The sequence below is a fragment of the Leopardus geoffroyi genome, chromosome B2 (assembly GCF_018350155.1).
Source record: "Leopardus geoffroyi isolate Oge1 chromosome B2, O.geoffroyi_Oge1_pat1.0, whole genome shotgun sequence".
In the NCBI taxonomy this organism is placed as follows: Eukaryota; Metazoa; Chordata; class Mammalia; order Carnivora; family Felidae; genus Leopardus; species Leopardus geoffroyi.
In genome coordinates this window covers 101,153,809-101,173,226 of record NC_059332.1, presented here as the reverse complement: position 1 = coordinate 101,173,226, position 19,418 = coordinate 101,153,809, and the positions used below count along the sequence as shown (strand labels likewise).

Genomic DNA, 19,418 nt, shown 5'->3' with positions numbered 1-19,418 from the left:
TTTGCAGAACATAATACCTTCACTTCCATCTGAGTTAAGAAACAACTTTACTAATCCACATATGAGCCGCCTGTCACTAGAAATTTTATTCCGGGTCACAAATATCCATTCCCATAACAGGAAGATAACTCTTTTATGTTCATCTTTTAAGTATATATCTTTTAAGTACATGGAGTAATTTCTCCATGTAACCACTCACTTAATTACTTTTAGAACTTGATCGCTAAAAGATTTGCCTACATGACATCCAACATTTGCATTTATAAAGATAGGGCCAAAGGAATATTTACTAAATCTGTGTTAAGTTTTTTTCCTCCTTCTTCAGTCCAATCCATGATTCCAGTAATCCAGAACTAGCATTAACTGAAATTGTTTCAGGCCTCCGTGTTTTCCTCAAACAGCATCTTGTGGTTCAAAGCAAAGTAAATAAAAGAGCATACCACAGTATAAGAGACCTTATAAAGACTCAAATAAAAAGTGACTCCCTTTCTCTGACAAAATTGAGGACAGGGAAACCCTGTTTTACATACATTCCCATACTCAAAATTTAATGTACTACAATAAATATACTTTATTACCTGTAATTTTTAAAGACTATTATACCATAAAATGGCTACTGTAGTCAGTAATCCAAACAACAAATATTTACCTCTGTATTAATCAATACGATAACATAAGTAAATTGCTATTATTTTACTTAATATGATAAAGATATTAATTGATATCATATTAATTATTATCATATTAATAATTAATTAATTATTATCATACTGATAATATGATATATTATTTACTTAATATGATAGAGAAGCACCTTACTTCCCAAATAGAGAAAAGAAACATCCTTGGTCCTCACTGACATATTCTCCTGAATCTGAATTTAGTTTGGTTCTAGTAAGAAGCTTACTCTTTTCCAGCTCTTAATGCTCAATGACCATGGCCCTGCTCTTAGCTGGCAAACACCCAAAAAATGTTCATTCTCTAGTACAGTGGTTCTCAAACCTTCATATGCTTCAGAATCACCTGGTCCTCACTCCCAGGGTTTCTAATTCAGCAGGTTTGCGTTGGAGCCCAAGAATTTGCATTTCTAACAGGTTCCTTGATGATGCCGATGCTGCTGGTCTGGGGAGCACACACTGAGAACCACTGGTCGAGTTCATGAAACCTTAGGGAAAGTTGTGTTTTAGGCTTCTCTCATCAAGCTGTATGCATATAATTTGTTCTCTTTTCGATGTGTATGTCATTCCTTAAAAAATAAATAAATAAATAAATAACCTACACAGTTAGTGTGATGTCCTTGTACCATCCCTTTTCTGGGCCCATAGACTCAGAAGACTCAATTTATCATTATTATTATTATTATTGATAATTAATTATTTTAACCGCTGTTTTAGTGAAATCACTATATAGAATAATCTTGCCCACCCTCACCTTGGCACGACTGCCACTTTTCTGGGTGCTACCTTGTTCCTTCCATCTAGCTCCACTTCCTCTTGGACCAGTGCAGCGGCAGTGTGATGTGTGAACAGGCATCCTGGGGGATAGCCTCTTCCACCTCCTTGTGCCCAGCATTCCTTGCAACCTGTTGTATCAGTTCAATTAGAAATGCAAGCAGAGGGGCGCCTGGGTGGCTCAGTCAGTTAAGTGTCCGACTCTTGATCTCATAGTTCATGGGTCCAACCCCTGCGCTGGGCTCGGGCTGGTAGCGCAGAACCTGCTTGGGATTCTCTTTCTCCCTCTCTCTCTGCCCCTCCCCTGCTCAGGTGCACACACACTCTCTCTCTCTCAAATAAATAAGTGAACTTAAAAAAAGAAAAAGAAATACAAGCAGAACCTGTGCTGTATAGCGTGCTGTATAGTGAAAGGAACACCTGTATATTTGTCATGGATCCTGCCCTTTAGAAATGTACGTTATAGGGGCGCCCGGGTGGCTCAGTCGGTTAAGCGTCTGACTTCGGCTCAGGTCATGATCTCGCAGTTTGTGAGTTCGAGCCTCGCATCGGGCTCTGTGCTGACAGCTTGCTCACAGCCTGGAGCCTGCTTCAGATTCTGTCTCCCTTTCTCTCTGTCCCTCCCCCACTCACACTCTGTCTGTCTCTCCCAAAACTAAATAAGCATTAAAAAAAAAAAATTAGATATGTAAGTTATAAGTCAGCTTACTTTCCATATAATTTTTAGACCGATATATGTTATAAATGCCACGAAGTAGTAATCGCTTATGCGTTGGGCTTAACTATTCGTTTTGCAGGATTGCAAATAATTTCTTATAGTTCTAACAGAAGTAACCATGTGTTTGTTGTCTCTTCACCTGATACCTTAAATATAGTTAATATTGGTTGATATAGTTGAGCTATTTCCTCAAGTGGTTAATTTTTATTAACTGCAGTAAGAAATTTGACAGAGGTTGTCCCTCAGCTCCTGGATCAGCTTCGCACCGTAGAACAGAAGCGGCCTGCGAGCAACGTTTCTGCCAGCATCCAGAGGATCCGGGAGCTTATTGCTCAGACCAGAAGCGTCGCCAGCAAGGTAACAGTGAAAGGCTTCTTTGTCAGTCAGTCGGGGATAGTGAAACCATGAAACCGAACTGCCAGTCTCGAGGCAGCTTCCAGAGCCCGGAACCTTCCTACTGTATTGCCCAGCTCAGTCGTTCTAAGCTCCATCTGGATCTGTTCATTTGAATTGCATGAGGAGCTTTAAAAACTAAACCAATTCCTGGTCCCAACCTCAGAGCAACGCATCAGGCTCTCTAGAGGATGGGCTCAGCACCTGTATTTTTCAAAAACTTCCCAGTGATTCTTATGTGTAGCCAAGATTAAGGGCCACAGAATTAACTAGTCAACAAAGCTCATAGAGCAAAAGAAATCGAGTGAAACCAACCCCAATAGAAGACTCAATGTATTATTGGTACTATTATTAATTATTTTAACAGCTGTCTTAGTGCAATCACTGTATAGAAAAATCTTGCCCATCTACCTCTTCAAGGAATTCTCAGGTACAACACTGATGATATGAAGCGTTTACTGACCTCCCCCCACAGGCTTCCCTGGGGAATCACAGACCACATAAACTGGACAATCGCAACGAAGACCCTTCCCCGAGATGCTTGCACAGAGGCAAAGAGGCAGCATCCTAATTAGAGCTGGTAGTGGAAGGCACATGCCCTGACACGGCCGTCAGCATTTTCAGTGTGGCAAGCGGGGCTTTTTTTTTGGCCCTCTTTCTCATTTGTGTTTTATTAATGTATAGACCAGCATCATTTTTACAGCCAAATTATATGGTTTTATTTTCTCAATTTTCTCAATTGCGAATTGGCCTGATCAGACCATTGGCCCCTAAGTGCTGACAGAAAGGAGTACTGGAAATCAATTATTTTGTAATAGAGGAGATTAGTATTGGTCAATATATCCAACTTTTGAATGATATATGATAATTGGTCCCACCCCACAAATCGCCTTTTTTAGGTTCCTTGGAGAACCTTTGAAGAAAAGGTGATGGTGAAGAAATGGCATTTCCAAAGCTAGGTTTCTGTGATGGCTTTCTGGTAATTTTGTTTAAATGGGGAAGAAGTTGGGGGCCTTAATCACCTAAAACCATTTTCTAAAGAGGCTTGGCAATGCCTTGGGGAACCCAGTTGGCTCTTCAAAGTGAGACAATTTCTGTGCAGACGTATTTCCTTCTCAGACTCAATTTTTACAAAAAAAATTTTAATCCCATAAACTGTTTATCAAGATGATTAATTTGTATTCAACTAGCACATAGCTACAGTATTAACCAAATCAATATTAAATATCAGTATTAACCAAATCAATATTAAATAATGAATATAAATACATCTAATTATTCAGAAATATTTGTATGACATGGTTATAAAAAGTCCATCCACTTCTGAATACTCAGAAAATCACCCTGAACCAGTTCAGCTTTTCCTATTGGGCCTCTCCGTAGATTTCATCTACTGAATTATGCTTTGTTGTGATGCCTTTCTGAGGATCGTTATAAGAAATATCTTAACGAACTCATCATTACAGGAATGATAATGATAGAGCCAGGAGCTCAAAGCACTTTGGAGATATTATCTTATTTCATTCAGCAAAATTTTTGTCCTCACTTCACAGTTGAAGAGACTGCAGGTTAAGTGACTTGCTCGTGATTACATAGCTAGTAAGTGGCAGAGCCAGGTTTCAAGATCCCATTTAAGACTTCAAATCTGGGGGCACCTGGGTGGCTCAGTCGGTTAAGTGTCCGACTTCGGCTCAGGTCACAATCTCTCGATCCGTGAGTTTGAGCCCTGCGTCGGGCTCTGTGCTGACTGCTCAGAGCCTGGAGCCTGTTTCAGATTCTGTGTCTCCCTCTCTCTCTGACCCTCCCCCGTTCATGCTCTCTCTCTGTCTCAAAAATAAATAAACGTTAAAAAAAAAAAAAAAAAAGAGAGAGACTTCAAATCTGGGTATAGACCCCTCCCAACTGTCCAGATGTGATCAAGTATGTTCCTCTTATGAAGCCCCTGAGGAGAAAGTCTTAGCCATGTTGGTACCCAAGATTAATTATACTTCTCCTGATCAATTAATTGTTAATTTTATAGGCCTTGCGAACAGCATAACTGACCAGGTATCCCATCAAGCTCTTTAGTTCACCCCAACCAAGTACGTAGTTCATTGTGGAAGTCGTATTTATTCTCGCCTTGGATCTGCTTTGTCACTTTCTTCGGCTCCCTTCCCTTCACCCCACTTTAAATTTAAACAACTATATTATAATCTGCCTCAACTCCTTTCTCCCACAAGGTGAGGACATAGGGAACAAGGGCCGGGAGGGGAGTAGGGCTCAGAGAGCCCATAGGAGCTGAGGGAAGCCTGTTGGGAACCATGAGAGAGAGCTATGCCTATTTCTGCGGGGTATTTTTAACAGAATAATTGTGTAACTCCAGATCCAAGTCTCCATGATGTTCGATGGCCAGTCAGCAGTGGAGGTACACCCCAAAACCAGTATGGATGACTTAAAGACCTTCACGTCCCTGAGCCTGTACATGAAGCCTCCTCCCGTGAAGCAGCCAGAACTGGCGGGGGCTGCAGACCGGTTTATCCTGTACCTCGGAAGCAAACACGTAAGAGCACGACGTCTTAAAAGAGAGAACACAGTTAAAAGGAAAGATAGGTGCTCTTCTCTTGCCTTCAAACCAAAACTACCTATGCAAACAATTTGAATTCCCATTCTGGTGATTCACAAAGTAGAGATCACTCTAATGCCAAGACTCGAGTAGTGATTTAAAGACAAGGAATTCCTTCCCTCTGTGGGATATTTCGGGGGCTGCTTCATTACCAGCTCCACACTGCTGACTGAACGTAGCATTTCAAAGACTTTCCCAACACAGAGGCCTGCCGTGTTTGATGCTGCACCTGCTCGAAGATGCACAGCAATAGGTATTGGCAGGCTGCGTTTTGTCCCTGGGTTAACCAGACACGATTAGCACACTCCCGGAAGGCATCAAATGTCCACAGGCCTGCAGTTGCCTGCTTGCCTGTCCAGGATGCCCTCGGACAAACACAGGGGGGCAGCAGACTCATGTAGCCACAGGAGGCTGGAAAGGAAGAGGCACCGGCCAACCTAGCAGCAACCTTGTAATAACTCAGGCCAGACATGCCTTGTATACGGCCAAGCATTTGAACTGCTGACTGTCCTTTAAAGAAATGAAAACAAAATATGATATTCCTTCATATGAATTTTACTTACGTGACTTCTTGATGTTGCAGGCCAAAAAAGAATACATGGGTCTTGCAATCAAAAATGATAACCTGGTGTACATTTACAATTTGGGAACTAAGGATGTGGAGATTCCCCTGGACTCCAAACCCGTCAGTTCCTGGCCTGCTTACTTCAGCATTGTCAAGATTGAAAGGTAAAGTGAAGCCACAGCCCAGGGCTTACGTGTAAATTTCATTAAGAAATCTGGGGCGCCTGGGTGGCGCAGTCGGTTAAGCGTCCGACTTCAGCCAGGTCACGATCTCGCGGTCCGTGAGTTCGAGCCCCGCGTCAGGCTCTGGGCTGATGGCTCAGAGCCTGGAGCCTGTTTCCGATTCTGTGTCTCCCTCTCTCTCTGCCCCTCACCCGTTCATGCTCTGTCTCTCTCTGTCTCAAAAATGAATAAAACATTAAAAAAAAAAAATTAAAAAAAAAAAAAAAGAAATCTATCGAACGTGCACGAACACAACGTGTGTGGAAAACAAAAGATTAGGGAAAAAATAGTCATTGTTTCTAAATAGCAATCAATATTAGAAGTTTTTGTCTTTTTTCCTCTTTCTATTGGTTTTTGACATTCTGTAAATGCATATGCATGTGACAAAATCAAATCACCAATTCTGCCATGAGGGAACATTAGCATTTTGATATTCAAAACAACATATTTTCTACAAACGATCTGGCTAATAAAATGTGAAATTCTTTTACAGGGTAGGAAAACACGGAAAGGTGTTTTTAACAGTCCCAAGTCTAAGTAGCACTGCAGAGGAAAAGTTTATTAAAAAGGGAGAATTTGCAGGAGATGACTCCTTGCTGGATCTGGACCCCGAGGACACCGTGTTTTATGTTGGTGGAGTGCCTCCAAACTTCAAGGTAAGCTATCCAGCTATATTTGGAGTTATTAACAATCTATAATGATTGTTTTTAAAAATTCATAAAGTGGGGGTAGGCTGTAAATCTTGATACTTTTTTTTTTTTTGATGTTTCAAGTTTTTCTTTAAATTCTAGTTAACATATAGTGTAATATTAGTCTCAGGAGTAGAAGTCAGTGATTCATCCCTTACGTATAACACCCAGTGCTCCTCCCAGCAAGTGCCCTCCTTAATACCCATCATCCGTCTAGCCCACCCCCCTGACCTAGAAGTCTTGATATTTTAAGAAAGAACTTAGCTCAATGGGTGGTAAAATTCTGATCTAGAAATTTGTTATATAAATCTGGTCTCTACTACCCATATTTTCATAGCGTCAAATCCTTTCAAACTATAGATAGCTAACATTCATTTCATTCTGATAACAGGCGTATATGATTAATATTACCCCCACCCACTACTACAGAGTGTGTGTACCTTGTGGATTTGTACCTAGCCTTCAGGTTCACAGATCACAGGTTCAACTCAGTTATCTCAACAAATATAGACATGAAATAAAATGCTTGAGATGAGGGAAGGGATGGAACTAGGGGGGCGGGAGATATGAGATCTGGTGAAGGGAAGAAAAATCAAAGGCCCAGCCAGATAGGGAGTTGATGTAGGATTTCAATTCCAGGGCTACGATATACTAGTTATAGACACATTACCGAACATCTCTAAGAATTACTTTCCTTCTGTTTGTATCAGAACGGGAATATCTACCTCACAGAGCTGCTGTAAGAATTGATTTTGGTCATGAATTTACTGCTCAGTGTGTGACTGATAGGTAGTATATACCCAGCAAATCCCATCGTCTCTGTTAAGATATGCACAGCTGAGGGGTGCCTGGGTGGCTCAGTCGGTTGAGCGTCCAACTTCAGTTTAGGTCGTGATCTCACGGTTCGTGGGTTCGAACCCCGTGTCAGGCTCTGTGCTGACAGCTCAGAGCCTGGAGCCTGCTTCAGATTCCGTGTCTCCCTCTCTCTCTGTCCCTCCCCTGCTCACTCTCTGTCTCTCTCTGTCTCTCAAAAATGAATAAACATTAAAAAAATTAAAATGAAAAAAATAAAAAAGATATGCACAACTGAAAAATCACTGTTTATCTAAATTATTGGCACAGAGTAGACACGGGTACGGGAAGATATTTTATCAGTGGGTTGGTCCCCTTGACCTGCTGTTTCATTACCTGTTCTGTATCGTCTGCGTGACGTATGATCACAGGGTAGTTGATTTGCTTTGTCTTGCACAGCTCCCTGCAAGCTTAAACCTGCCTGGCTTCGTCGGCTGCCTGGAATTGGCCACTTTGAATAATGATGTGATCAGCTTGTACAACTTCAAGCGCATCTATAACATGGATCCCTCCAAGTCAGTGCCCTGTGCCAGGTAAGAAAGTGTTAAGTGTACTAAAGCCTTTGATGGCCACGTGAGGGCAGCAAGTGAGACAAACATGGAACAATATCCAGGTTCTCAATGTTTTCTTTGGGGAAACTAGTTTTGAAACTGCGTAATAGTCATGCCCGCAAAAATCATTTCAGTTCTTCCCTACCACCGAGGAGCATGCGCAATTATGAAAAGTCTTAAACAATTTGTTTGCAGCTTTGATTTAGGATTCCAGAGACTGGAGTTTCACTAGAAACTTCTGTTGTCTTAGCACATAGGGTGGAAAAGAAATCCATTGAAAACAATTCATGTAGGATAAAGATGTGATATGTATTCCTCTATAGATGTGTATATAATGGAATATGATCCAGCCATAAAAAAGAATGAGATCTTAACATTTGCCACAAAGTGAATGGAGCTAGAGTATATTAGACTAAGCAAAATGAGGAGCACCTGGGTGGCTCAGTGGATTAAACATCCAACTCTTGATTTAGGCTCAGGTCATGATCGCAGGGTTCATGAGACTGAGCCCTGCATCAGGCTCTGCACTGATAGACTCTCTTCCTCTCTCTGCCCCTCCCCCACTCACACACTCTCTTTCTCTCTCTCTCTCTCTCTCTCTCAAAATAAATAAACTTAAAAAAGAAAGAAAGAAAACAGGTGAGCATAGGGGAATGGAAAGAAAAATAAAATAAGCTAAAAACGGAAAGGGAGGCAAACCAGAAAACAGACTCTTAACTATAGAGAACAAATTGAGGGTTGCTGGAGGATAGTGGGTGGGGGGATGGGCTAAATGGGTGTTGGGCATTAAGGAGGGTACTTGTGATGAGCACTGGGTGTTACGTGTAAGTGATGAATCACTAAATTCTACTCCTGAAGCTAAAAATATTAAAAAAAAAAAATAAAATGATTCATTTAACTTACCTGTAAATACTTCTCTATGTCTCCCATGCAAACTTCGGGACTTCATTTATTTTTTTCAAGTTTTTTACTTAAATTCCAGTTAGTTAACATACAGTGTAATATCAGTCTCAGGTGTAGAATTTAGTGATTCATCACTTACATACAACATCGAGCACTCATCACAGTAAGTGCCCTCCTTAATCCCTATCATGCCCCATTTAACCCATCCCTCTGCCCACCTCCCCTCCAGCAATGCTCAGTTTGTTCTCTATAGTTTTTTTTTTTAATTTTTTTTAACGTTTATTTATTTTTGAGACAGAGAGAGACAGAGCATGAACGGGGGAGGAGCAGAGAGAGAGGGAGACACAGAATCTGAAGCAGGCTCCAGGCTCTGAGCAGTCAGCACAGAGCCCGACGCGGGGCTCGAGCTTCACGGACCTCGAGATCATGACCTGAGCCAAAGTCGGCCGCTTAACCGACTGAGCCACCCAGGCGCCCCTGTTCTCTATAGTTAAGAGTCTCTTTTCTGGCTTGCCTCTCTCTTTCTCCCCTGCCCTCCTCCCCCCGCCCATGTTCATCTGTTTTATGTCTTAAATTCCACATTTTTAAATACTGTAAGGTCCATGGAAGATGTCATGGCAATGGGTTCAAAGGGCCACACCTGAAAAGCGTAATACAAATGGTCGTGTTCCTCTGATCCTTGCGTTTTTATTTCAGAGACAAACTGGCCTTCACTCAGAGTCGGGCTGCCAGCTATTTCTTCGATGGCTCCAGTTATGCCGTGGTGAGGGATATCACAAGGAGAGGGAAGTTCGGTCAGGTGACTCGCTTTGACATAGAAGTTCGAACGCCAGCTGACAACGGCCTCGTGCTCCTGATGGTCAATGGGGTGAGAAAAATAAAAGTCCTTTATCTTCTCCTTTATTGCCTTTACTTTCTGCTTTGTATATTCCTAGGAGCCTGCCCAGGTTGAGTGTGTCATGCCTCCAAGCTGAAGGTTTAGTTTAGAAAGCAAAATTGGATTTCTTTTTCTTTAGGGAAGTGATGCCAGAAGTCAGTAAAAGCAGCCCTGAGATGCATTTCCGTGCACTACATTTTGGGTTGCATATTAAATATAGCCCCCTTTAATAAACTGGGGGATTTTGCAGAAAATCAGCACCAAGATCTGCAGAAGTTTAGCACTCACTTTACATTATATGCCTTAATCAATAAAAGTAAATAAATAAAATTGCATGCTTACTATAAATATATGGCATTTCTTTATTAACGATATACATGAAAGTATGTAATGATGTACGTTATTAATGACTATTATTAATAATAATCCATATTATTGTGGATATGTATTCAAAATGAGGAATAAAGACAATTTATCTAAAGATAAAATAGTGAATGAAAATAAACACAATTTTAAAATAAAGATGAAATAAAATAAAATTGTGTTCTGTTTGTTAACGATACAAATATTATTGTTAATGGCAGTGTTAATAAAAACAATATAATTAGATATGCTTATGTATTTTTGAAAGTCTCATTAAATCTTTGAGGTAGAGTGACTCAAAAGTCTTGTCCTAAGTCCAGTTTTTTTCAATACTAAGTTTAATTGGATGTCAAAACTGAACAAGATACCTCAAAAATAAAAATATAAGATGTGTGTCATTGGCTATGCTTACTAAATCATGATACCATTTTTCAATCTCCTTCACTAATTGGCAAAAGCTGTCTTTGAATTTGGCTGGTACATTTCCATCCTTCCTGATGCCAATTCTTGCTAGCTAATCAGATATTGCATCATTTTGTAAACTCAAACCAAAGAGTTTAAGACTATTAAAATCTTTAATTGAAAGATTTGTAAACAAGTTAGAAATTTCTTTCTAAAACTATTTCAATAGTGCAGATATGAGAGTTTTTATAGGTAGTACACATATTGTTTTCATCAACAAATTCACTTAACAACAGAAAACTTGGGGGGCACCTGGATGGTTCAATCAATTAAGCGTCCAGTTCTTGATTTTGGCTCAGTCATGATCTCACAGTTTATGAGATCGAGCTCCTCATCAGGCTCCGAGCTGACAGCATGGAGCCTACTTGATATTCTCTCTTGCTCTCTCTTTCTCTCTCTCTCTCTCTGCCCCTTCCTCACTCGCACTCTCTCACTCTCTCTCAAAATACACACATAAACTCAAAAAAATAGAAAAATTTCCAAATACGTTTTTTAAAAATCATCTCTCCGGAGTGCAACTTTCTTCAAAAATGTTACTTTCTCTTCAGAAATCTGTTGCATTCCTAGACACTAACAATGAAGCAGCAGAAAGAGAAATTAAGAAAACAATCTCATTTACAATTGAATCAAAAATAATAAAATATCTAGGAATAAACTTGACCAAAGAGGTGAACAACCTGTGCTCTAAAAACTGTAAAACATTTATGAAAGAAATTGAAGACAACATAATGAAATGGGAAGACATTCCATGCTCCTGGATAGGAAGAACAAATATTGTTAAACTGTCTATACTGCTCAAAGCAATCTACATATTTAATGTAATCCCTAGCAAAATACCAACAGCATTTTTCACAGAACTAGAACAAACAATCCTAATATTTGTATGGAACCAGAAAATACCCTGAATAGCCAAAGCAATCTTGAAAGGGCAAAGCGAACCTGGAGGCATCACAATTCCAGACTTCAAGTTATATTACAAAGCTGCATTGATCAAGATAGTATCCCACGATTATATGGTCGATCAATCTCAACAAAGGAGAAATGAATATACAATGGGAATAAGACAGTCTCTCCAACAAATGATGTTGGGAAAACTGGACAGCTACATGCAAAAGAATGAAACTGGACCACTTTCTTTCACCATACACAAAAATAAACTCAAATTGGATTAATGACCTAAATGTGAGACCTGAAACCATAAAAATTCGAGAAGATAGCAAAAGTGGTAATGTCTCTGACATCCTCCATAGCAACATTTTTCTAGATGTGTTTCCTGAGGCAAGGGAAATAAAAGCAAAAATAAACATTGGGACTACATTAACATAAAAAGCTTCTGCACAACAAAGGAAAAAATCAATAAAACTAAAAGGCAACCTATGGAATGGGAGAAGATATTTACAAACGACAGATCTTATAAAGGGTTAGTATCCAAAATATGTAAAGAACTGATACAACTCAACACCTGAAAAACAAGTAATCTAATTAAAAAACAGGCAGAAGACACGAATAGACATTTCTCCAAAGATGACATCCAGATGGCCAAAAAACACATGAAAAGATGCTCAATGTCACTCATCATCAGAGAAGTGCAAACCAAAACTACAGTGAGAAAAAAAAAAAAAAAACCTACAAAATATCACCTCCCACCCATCAGAATGACTAAAATTAAAAACACAAGAAACAATAAGTGTTGGCAAAGATGTGGAGAAAAAGGAATCCTATTGGGGGGAATGCAAGCTGGTGCAGCCACTGTGGAAAACAGTATGGAGGTTCCTCAAAAAAATTAAAAATAGAACTACCCTATGATCCAGTAATCACACTACTGGGTATTTACCCAAAAAATACAAAAACATGAATTCACAGGGATATATGCACCCCTATGTTTATAGTAGCATTATTTACAATAGCCAGATTATGGAAGTGGCCCAAGTGTCCATCGAGAGGTGCATGGATAAAGATGTGGTTTATATATACAATGGGATAAAATTCAACCTTAAAGAATGAAGGCTTGTCATTTGCAGCGACATGGATGGAGCTAGAGAGTATAATGCTAAGCAAAATAAGTTAGAGAAAGACAGATACCATATGATCTCATTCTTATGTGGAATTCAAGAAATAAAACAAATGAGCAAAGGAAAAAAGAGAGAGACAGAGAGAGAGAGAGAGAAACCAGGAAACAGACTCTTAACTATAAAGAACAAACTGAGAGAGGAGGTGGGTGGCAGGATGGGTGATGAGGACTAAGGAGTGCGCTTGTGATGAGCACCGAGTGATGTACAGAATTGTTGAATCACTATATTGTATGCCTGAAACAATATAATACTGTTTGTTAACTACCCTGGAATTAAAATAAAAACTTCATAAATAACAAACATTTCCAAAAGCCACATTCTCATGCATTGTTATAATATTCCTCCCTTGAAATTACAGATAAAGTATTTTTTAAGTAACTAGTAAATTTCATACCACTGAAAGACATTTGTCATCAGAAATGAAGGTCAACACATTTAGAATAATTCATTTTATAAAGAAAACGTGTAACCCTCTTTAAACGTGACAGCATTCTTAGTAATTTGCAAGAAGTAATCTGCAAACATCTGTGTCTCAAAAATATTTTCACATCACTGCATCCCCATAAAAAACCATTGTGAATATTCTATTATTTAAGTCTTCTCACATGTAAATCCATGTACCAAGGCACACATAACCTGCAATAAACTGCAATAGGCTAAAAGCAAAGAAATGGGTGAGGGGCCACCGCCAGGCTTCAAGTGTAAATCTCTACTCTCAAAGCCTCACATACCATGTGAAGTCCGTGAAAATCTGTCCAAAGGACAAAATGAAGGTCCAGATCGATCCATGTATTAAATACTAAAAGTTAATTTTTTCCCTCTATTTTAGAGTTTAAAATGAGCATAAACGGAATTTGAAATATTTTCTTTCTTTCCCCCAATGGATTGTTTTCCACATCCCAGAAGTATACAAACCCCACTCAGGAAATCACTTTCTGACAAATAGACACTTTACCATAATACTTTACTTTTCAAATCCATTCAATTCTTCTGTATATAAGCTTCCAAAACAAGAAAACCTGACCAGTAAATTATATGAGTGATACAGAATTATTTTTAGGGCCCAAGTGCGTAATAATTTCATATTTGTTTACATAAATCCAATGTTTCCAAATAATACAGAAATGTCCTTCTTTTTCTTATATCTGTATTTGCTGACAATGTTTTAAGATTTTTTACAGCAAACCTTGGGATTATTTTTCAGTATTACCAATTTTTCTCTTAAAATGAAATGCAATTACATTTGCTGGCCTGTTACAATTGCTGAAAGTTTCCAAGATTTTTAAAAAGTCAATAAGGTAAACTTAAATTTGCATTAATCTGTAAAGCGAGTAAGAAACAGGATATGGTTGTTTCAAATTATGTATAATATTAACTCTTTAGCATATTAACATGAGACATTACTGCTGATATGGATGGAGTTGTGATTTTAATTTCATGGTACGAATGTCATTAGACTTCCTTAGTTTTCAGTTTCAATGATAAATATTAGTGTTACTTCTCAAATTCAGCTAAATCTACACTTTTATAACAGCAGATGCCCACGTCTTATTAACTTCTTTCTCTCCACAGAGTATGTTCTTCAGCTTGGAAATGCGCAACGGTTACCTACATGTGTTCTATGACTTTGGATTTAGCAACGGCCCTGTGCATCTTGAGGACACGTTGAAGAAAGCTCAAATTAATGATGCCAAATACCATGAGGTACAATCTTTGCAATCTGTGTTGTTTATTTTGTTTTGTTTTGTTTGTACTTAGACCTATTGATCTAATCAGATGATCAAATGACATAGGTGGGAAAGTAACTGAACCGAGCACCTTCACATCTAAAGTTGTTTCGTCGAAGGGCCCCAACCACACAACTCCAGGATGACATTTGCTTTAAAAGAGTGAATGTTTTTGTCATATCGATGTTTCTAATAAGAGTCACTGAAAGATTCATTTTAATTGCTTCATTGACCAAAAGGCTCTTCTTAACGTTCAGTGTCTTGATCACAATGGCACCCCCATAGAATTCTTTTATACCTTTGTCGAAAATGCCAGAGTGTGGATGCAAAGGCCGCTTTTAAATTTATCCTTTGAGCACTACTAAATGTAAAAAGAGTAGATAGTAAGCAAATAGAGAAGTTCCTTGTAAACCATTTATCCAGAACTTAGAAAACACTAACACGGATTTCCTTATAAAGAGAGCCCACAAGGAATACTTACTCCTTAATCTTGAAACAGTTATACAGTATACTGATAATATACTTCATCTATTTTCATTAGCAACTACTCTGAATCTACAATTGAGTAAAATGTACAAAGACATATCTTTTAAGTTGAACCAAAATGCAGAGAGTAGGAGGTGGTTTTTCTCTTTTCAGTTCAAAGTCCATGGCTTTCATGAGGATGGTTTACGATAGAGGAATATTTAAACTATTTCTCTGGCTAGCATTTTTGCAGATTCATTAAATCTTTTCACGATGTCACAAAAAAAAAAAAAAAAAAAAAAGGTAGCCGGTAACATACACTTTAGGGTCCAAAAGGTAGCTGTTAATAGTTTTTTCCTGCATCCCCTCAAAGGGGCAAAAGACAACACCTGGTCTCATGACAAAAGTATTTTTTGATCTAGCTTCTTCTTCATATGGAAATCTTTCTCCAGAAAATGTGAATTTCTGGTTATTTAAGTAAGACTTCCATATCTGTAAGAAAGAAAAATCTATTCCCCATTTTGTGAACAAACAAGCATGAGAACATGGAGTCCCAGCTGTTATAATCAGAATAACTAAAACATAGTAGTCTTCCAAAAGTTGATTATTTTTTAATGTTTATTTATTTGTTTACTTAGAGAGAGCACACACATGAGCAGGGGGAGGGATGGAGAGAGGAGAGAGAGAGAATCCTAAGCAGGCCCCATGCCATCAGTGTGGAGCCCCAGTACAATCCCATGAACCATGAGATCACGACCTGACCGAAACCAAGAGTCAGACACTTGACCTACTGAGCCACCCAGGCACCCCCAAAAAGTTCATTATTAAATAATGATCAGGACCTACTATATATTATTCCTCCTAGATCTCAATCATTTACCACAATGATAAGAAAATGATTTTGGTGGTTGACAGACGACATGTCAAGAGCATGGACAATGAAAAGATGAAAATACCTTTTACAGACATATACATTGGAGGGGCTCCCCCAGAAATTTTACAATCCAGGTAAGGTGGGGGTTTTTTGTTAAGTAGTTATTGTTTCTAACAATGTACTGGGCTGAGTATTCAACATCCAGAAGAGGTCTAGTAAAACTTTTAAAGCACTCCCACTTGCTACTTCTATACACATGCACAGGCACATGCACACACATTCATGCACCCTCATGACCTTCTTAAATTAACATCTTCTAGATGTGATCTACAGGTTTCTTTAATTATTGTATTACTCTTACAACATAGTCTAAAGCAATATGTCTCATCTGCAGGAAGAAAGGCAGAGCATCTGTCCCTTTACTTTTGTTTTAGTCTTAAACCTCTTTGAACTCCCAAATAGCATCTGAGGATATGGAAATTTTTAAGCTTATGAATCATGTATCATTACAATTTTATTCTCATGTATTTAAAAATTTAACTATCTCTTATTACAACCAAGTCATAGCATCAGACGCCCTTGAGACTGAGAGGCAACTTTAGAATATTCCAGTCCAATCATTCTCAATGCTGGTTCTCATTAGAATAACCTGGAGAACTTTTATGAACACTCTAGCTTGTGACCACTCTCCAGAAATTCTAATTGGTGTGGGATAAGGCCCCAACCTCAAGCTTCCTTTACAAATTAGATACCCTCTTAGCCCCTTCAGCCATGCCACATGGGACTTTTAACCATTGTGGTTGCCATTATATATCCACTAATCTGTTAGTTAGTATGGTCCTCTATTTGTGATCTTGATGGAGCAAAATGTGTTAGGGCTATTACTCCTTAGTTTGGCCAGTGTTCATCTAAAATACATTGAAGCCATTGTAATTTGGTTAAAACTAGCTTCATAGTCATTCAATATTTAATAATATGTTAGGTATTAGGATTACAGTGTTGATCAAAATGCTATCCCTGATCTCAACGATGAAGGATTTCTTACTAGCCTATTAATCCAAAGCCTAACATTCACTAAGACATTTCTCTAGCCTTAGCTGATTGCATTGCAAAATAGCCAAGAAGATGAGTTCATGACCCAAGTGGATTAATGGAAGACTGAATACCTGGGTTCAAATCCTAACTTACTTCTTGTGACATTAAAAAACAAAAACAAAAACAAAAATAAAACTTGATGTTTCTTAGTTTCATTTAATAGGTTAAGCCATGTGAAGTTGCCAAGAGTTGACCATTTTTTACCTAAAATATGTCCATTTTTTATGGTTCAACCTATTAATCATCTACAAAAGGGAAATAATAGCATTTCCTTCTATCTCAATGAATTTTTATAAATATGGAATGAGCTAAGGTAAGTTAAAGAATCTTGAAAATTATAAAAAGGTAAACAAATTGGCTTGATGAAGAATAAAGCCATTCTATAAACAAAGATTAGATATTACTATGTGCTTATGGAAGAAACCATGAGAATATGAACAATTAGAAAGCTATTAAAGTGAGTATAAATAAAATCAAATTTCATATCCCACATGTGCAAGGTAACATCACCATCATCATCATCATCATCATCATCATCATCATATCAGTGAAGACTAATTTTCTTTTTCAGGACCCTCAAAGCACACCTTCCCCTAGATATCAACTTCAGAGGATGCATGAAGGGTTTCCAGTTCCAAAAGAAAGATTTCAATTTATTAGAGCAGACGGAAACCCTGGGAGTTGGTTATGGATGCCCAGAAGACTCTCTCGTAAGTACCAAGCAAAAGCTTTTTATTAAATAGACACACACACACACACACACACACACACACACACACATCTTTTTTAATAATAAAAAATGAACAGACACAAAACTTATTCTCAAAAGCTGGAAAAGCTCTTTTCAGCTTCTCTGTGATTGTAGGTACATCTTGGGCTCCTTTCTGCCACCAGCAAAAAGAAGAATCATTAAGCTAGAAAGGCTTGTGGGAATTCCTCTATGACTTGTCCATTTGCTTCAGTTTTCAATGGGCTTCCAAAGCCCAGAGAGGCTGTGTAGGCATCTTTTCTCACTCAGGGTGGAGGATGTGCAGAAGCTGAAACCCCATCACACAGAAGGATGGTTGACATGCCTAAATTCCAGTATAACCCAGAAGTTAAAACATAAAATATTAATACTTCTATGTTCTTTGATTGACTACAGAACACTTGAGCTCACCTTCTAAAGTTATTTCAAAAATAAAATAAGCAGAGGTTTAGTGACCCCAAGACCCAAGTGATTTATCTCTGAAAAGGTCATCACCAACATATACACTAATGGGCATGGACTTTGGTGTGTGGGAAATTGACATTTTAAGCACTTGATAATTATCTCAAACCCTATATTCACTTTTTTTTGGCCACACAGATATCTCGCAGGGCATATTTCAGTGGACAGAGTTTCATTGCTTCCATTCAGAAAATATCTTTCTTCGATGGCTTTGAAGGAGGTTTCAATTTCCGAACGTTACAGCCAAATGGGTTACTATTTTATTATGCTTCAGGGGTAAGTATTTGTTTTTCCCTACAGGAACTTCCTTCTGATGCTTGTTTTGTCTGTTAACGGTACTATTTATGCATGTTAAAAGTGAATTGCAATTCAAATTAATTTTGACTGACATGAACACGCATAGAGTGCTGCATTTCAGACACTTTATAATTATATACAGTGCATATCAGAAGTTCTGAACCTAAGATTTATAGAGCCACCCCTCAGGAGCTTATGGAGAAAGTTCAGTGCGTCTATCGACCTAGGTCAGAAAAACTTAAGATTTTTTAAAAATTTTATTTTCTCAAACTAAAATTTAGCATTTTCTTCAATTACAAATGTTGGCAACAAACCACAGTAGTATTTGCAGAACGTGTTACTTTATCATGAATAGAAATAACAGGTATTTTTCATTTCACATTATAGTTCTCACAGATATCTCAAAATGTCATTTTTGGCCATTGCTACTTTTAAATTACGGTAGTTATTAGATCTGCTGATAGATTTTATAATTTAATGCTTTAATAAAGAAGTGCATGTATTACTATATCACGGATTTATTGTTTTAATATTTTGAAACTGTATCTCAATGTAATTGGTTTCCTTTGTATTCCTAGATGTTTTGTTTGGTGCATTTTAAAATGTTATTTTTGAAGGGGCCTGTGTGTATCACCAAGCTGTCAAAAGAGTCCATAGCACAAAAAAATGTTAAAAAAAAAAAAACCCTTTGTGTATATATACAATTATGCATGTGATTTAATTTATAAAATTAAATTCTTAGACTGGCTATAGAACACTTGAGCTCACATTCTCAAGTTATTTCAAAAATAAGATAAGCAGAGGTTTAGTGGCCTCACGACCCAAGTGATTTATCTCTGAAAAGATCATCACCAACATATACACTGATGGAGCAGGTCACAATATAATTTATAAAAGCAGCTTTTACTTTTCATACTTATTTTTTTATATTGAATTGAATTTAAATCCCAAAGCACTTTGTAGGACCTCCCCCACACAACCTGCTTCACATTACCATGGCTAGTTAAATAACACTTTCTGTCCGCAAAAAG

At 38.1% G+C, this 19,418-nt stretch overlaps 1 protein-coding gene across 3 annotated transcripts in view; it reads left to right on the top strand.

The window, feature by feature from the left end:
• LAMA4 (laminin subunit alpha 4) overlaps positions 1 to 19,418 on the top strand; it is a 145,960-nt gene that overhangs the window by 104,765 nt on the left and 21,777 nt on the right. For all 3 annotated transcript variants that reach the window (XM_045499326.1, XM_045499324.1, XM_045499325.1), the window contains 10 exons: positions 2,387 to 2,526; positions 4,925 to 5,101; positions 5,748 to 5,893; positions 6,444 to 6,606; positions 7,891 to 8,024; positions 9,642 to 9,813; positions 14,292 to 14,423; positions 15,777 to 15,919; positions 17,452 to 17,590; positions 18,229 to 18,366. In XM_045499326.1, the coding sequence (XP_045355282.1) occupies positions 2,387 to 2,526; positions 4,925 to 5,101; positions 5,748 to 5,893; positions 6,444 to 6,606; positions 7,891 to 8,024; positions 9,642 to 9,813; positions 14,292 to 14,423; positions 15,777 to 15,919; positions 17,452 to 17,590; positions 18,229 to 18,366 (1,484 nt within the window). The remainder of the gene's footprint in view (positions 1 to 2,386; positions 2,527 to 4,924; positions 5,102 to 5,747; positions 5,894 to 6,443; positions 6,607 to 7,890; positions 8,025 to 9,641; positions 9,814 to 14,291; positions 14,424 to 15,776; positions 15,920 to 17,451; positions 17,591 to 18,228; positions 18,367 to 19,418) is intronic.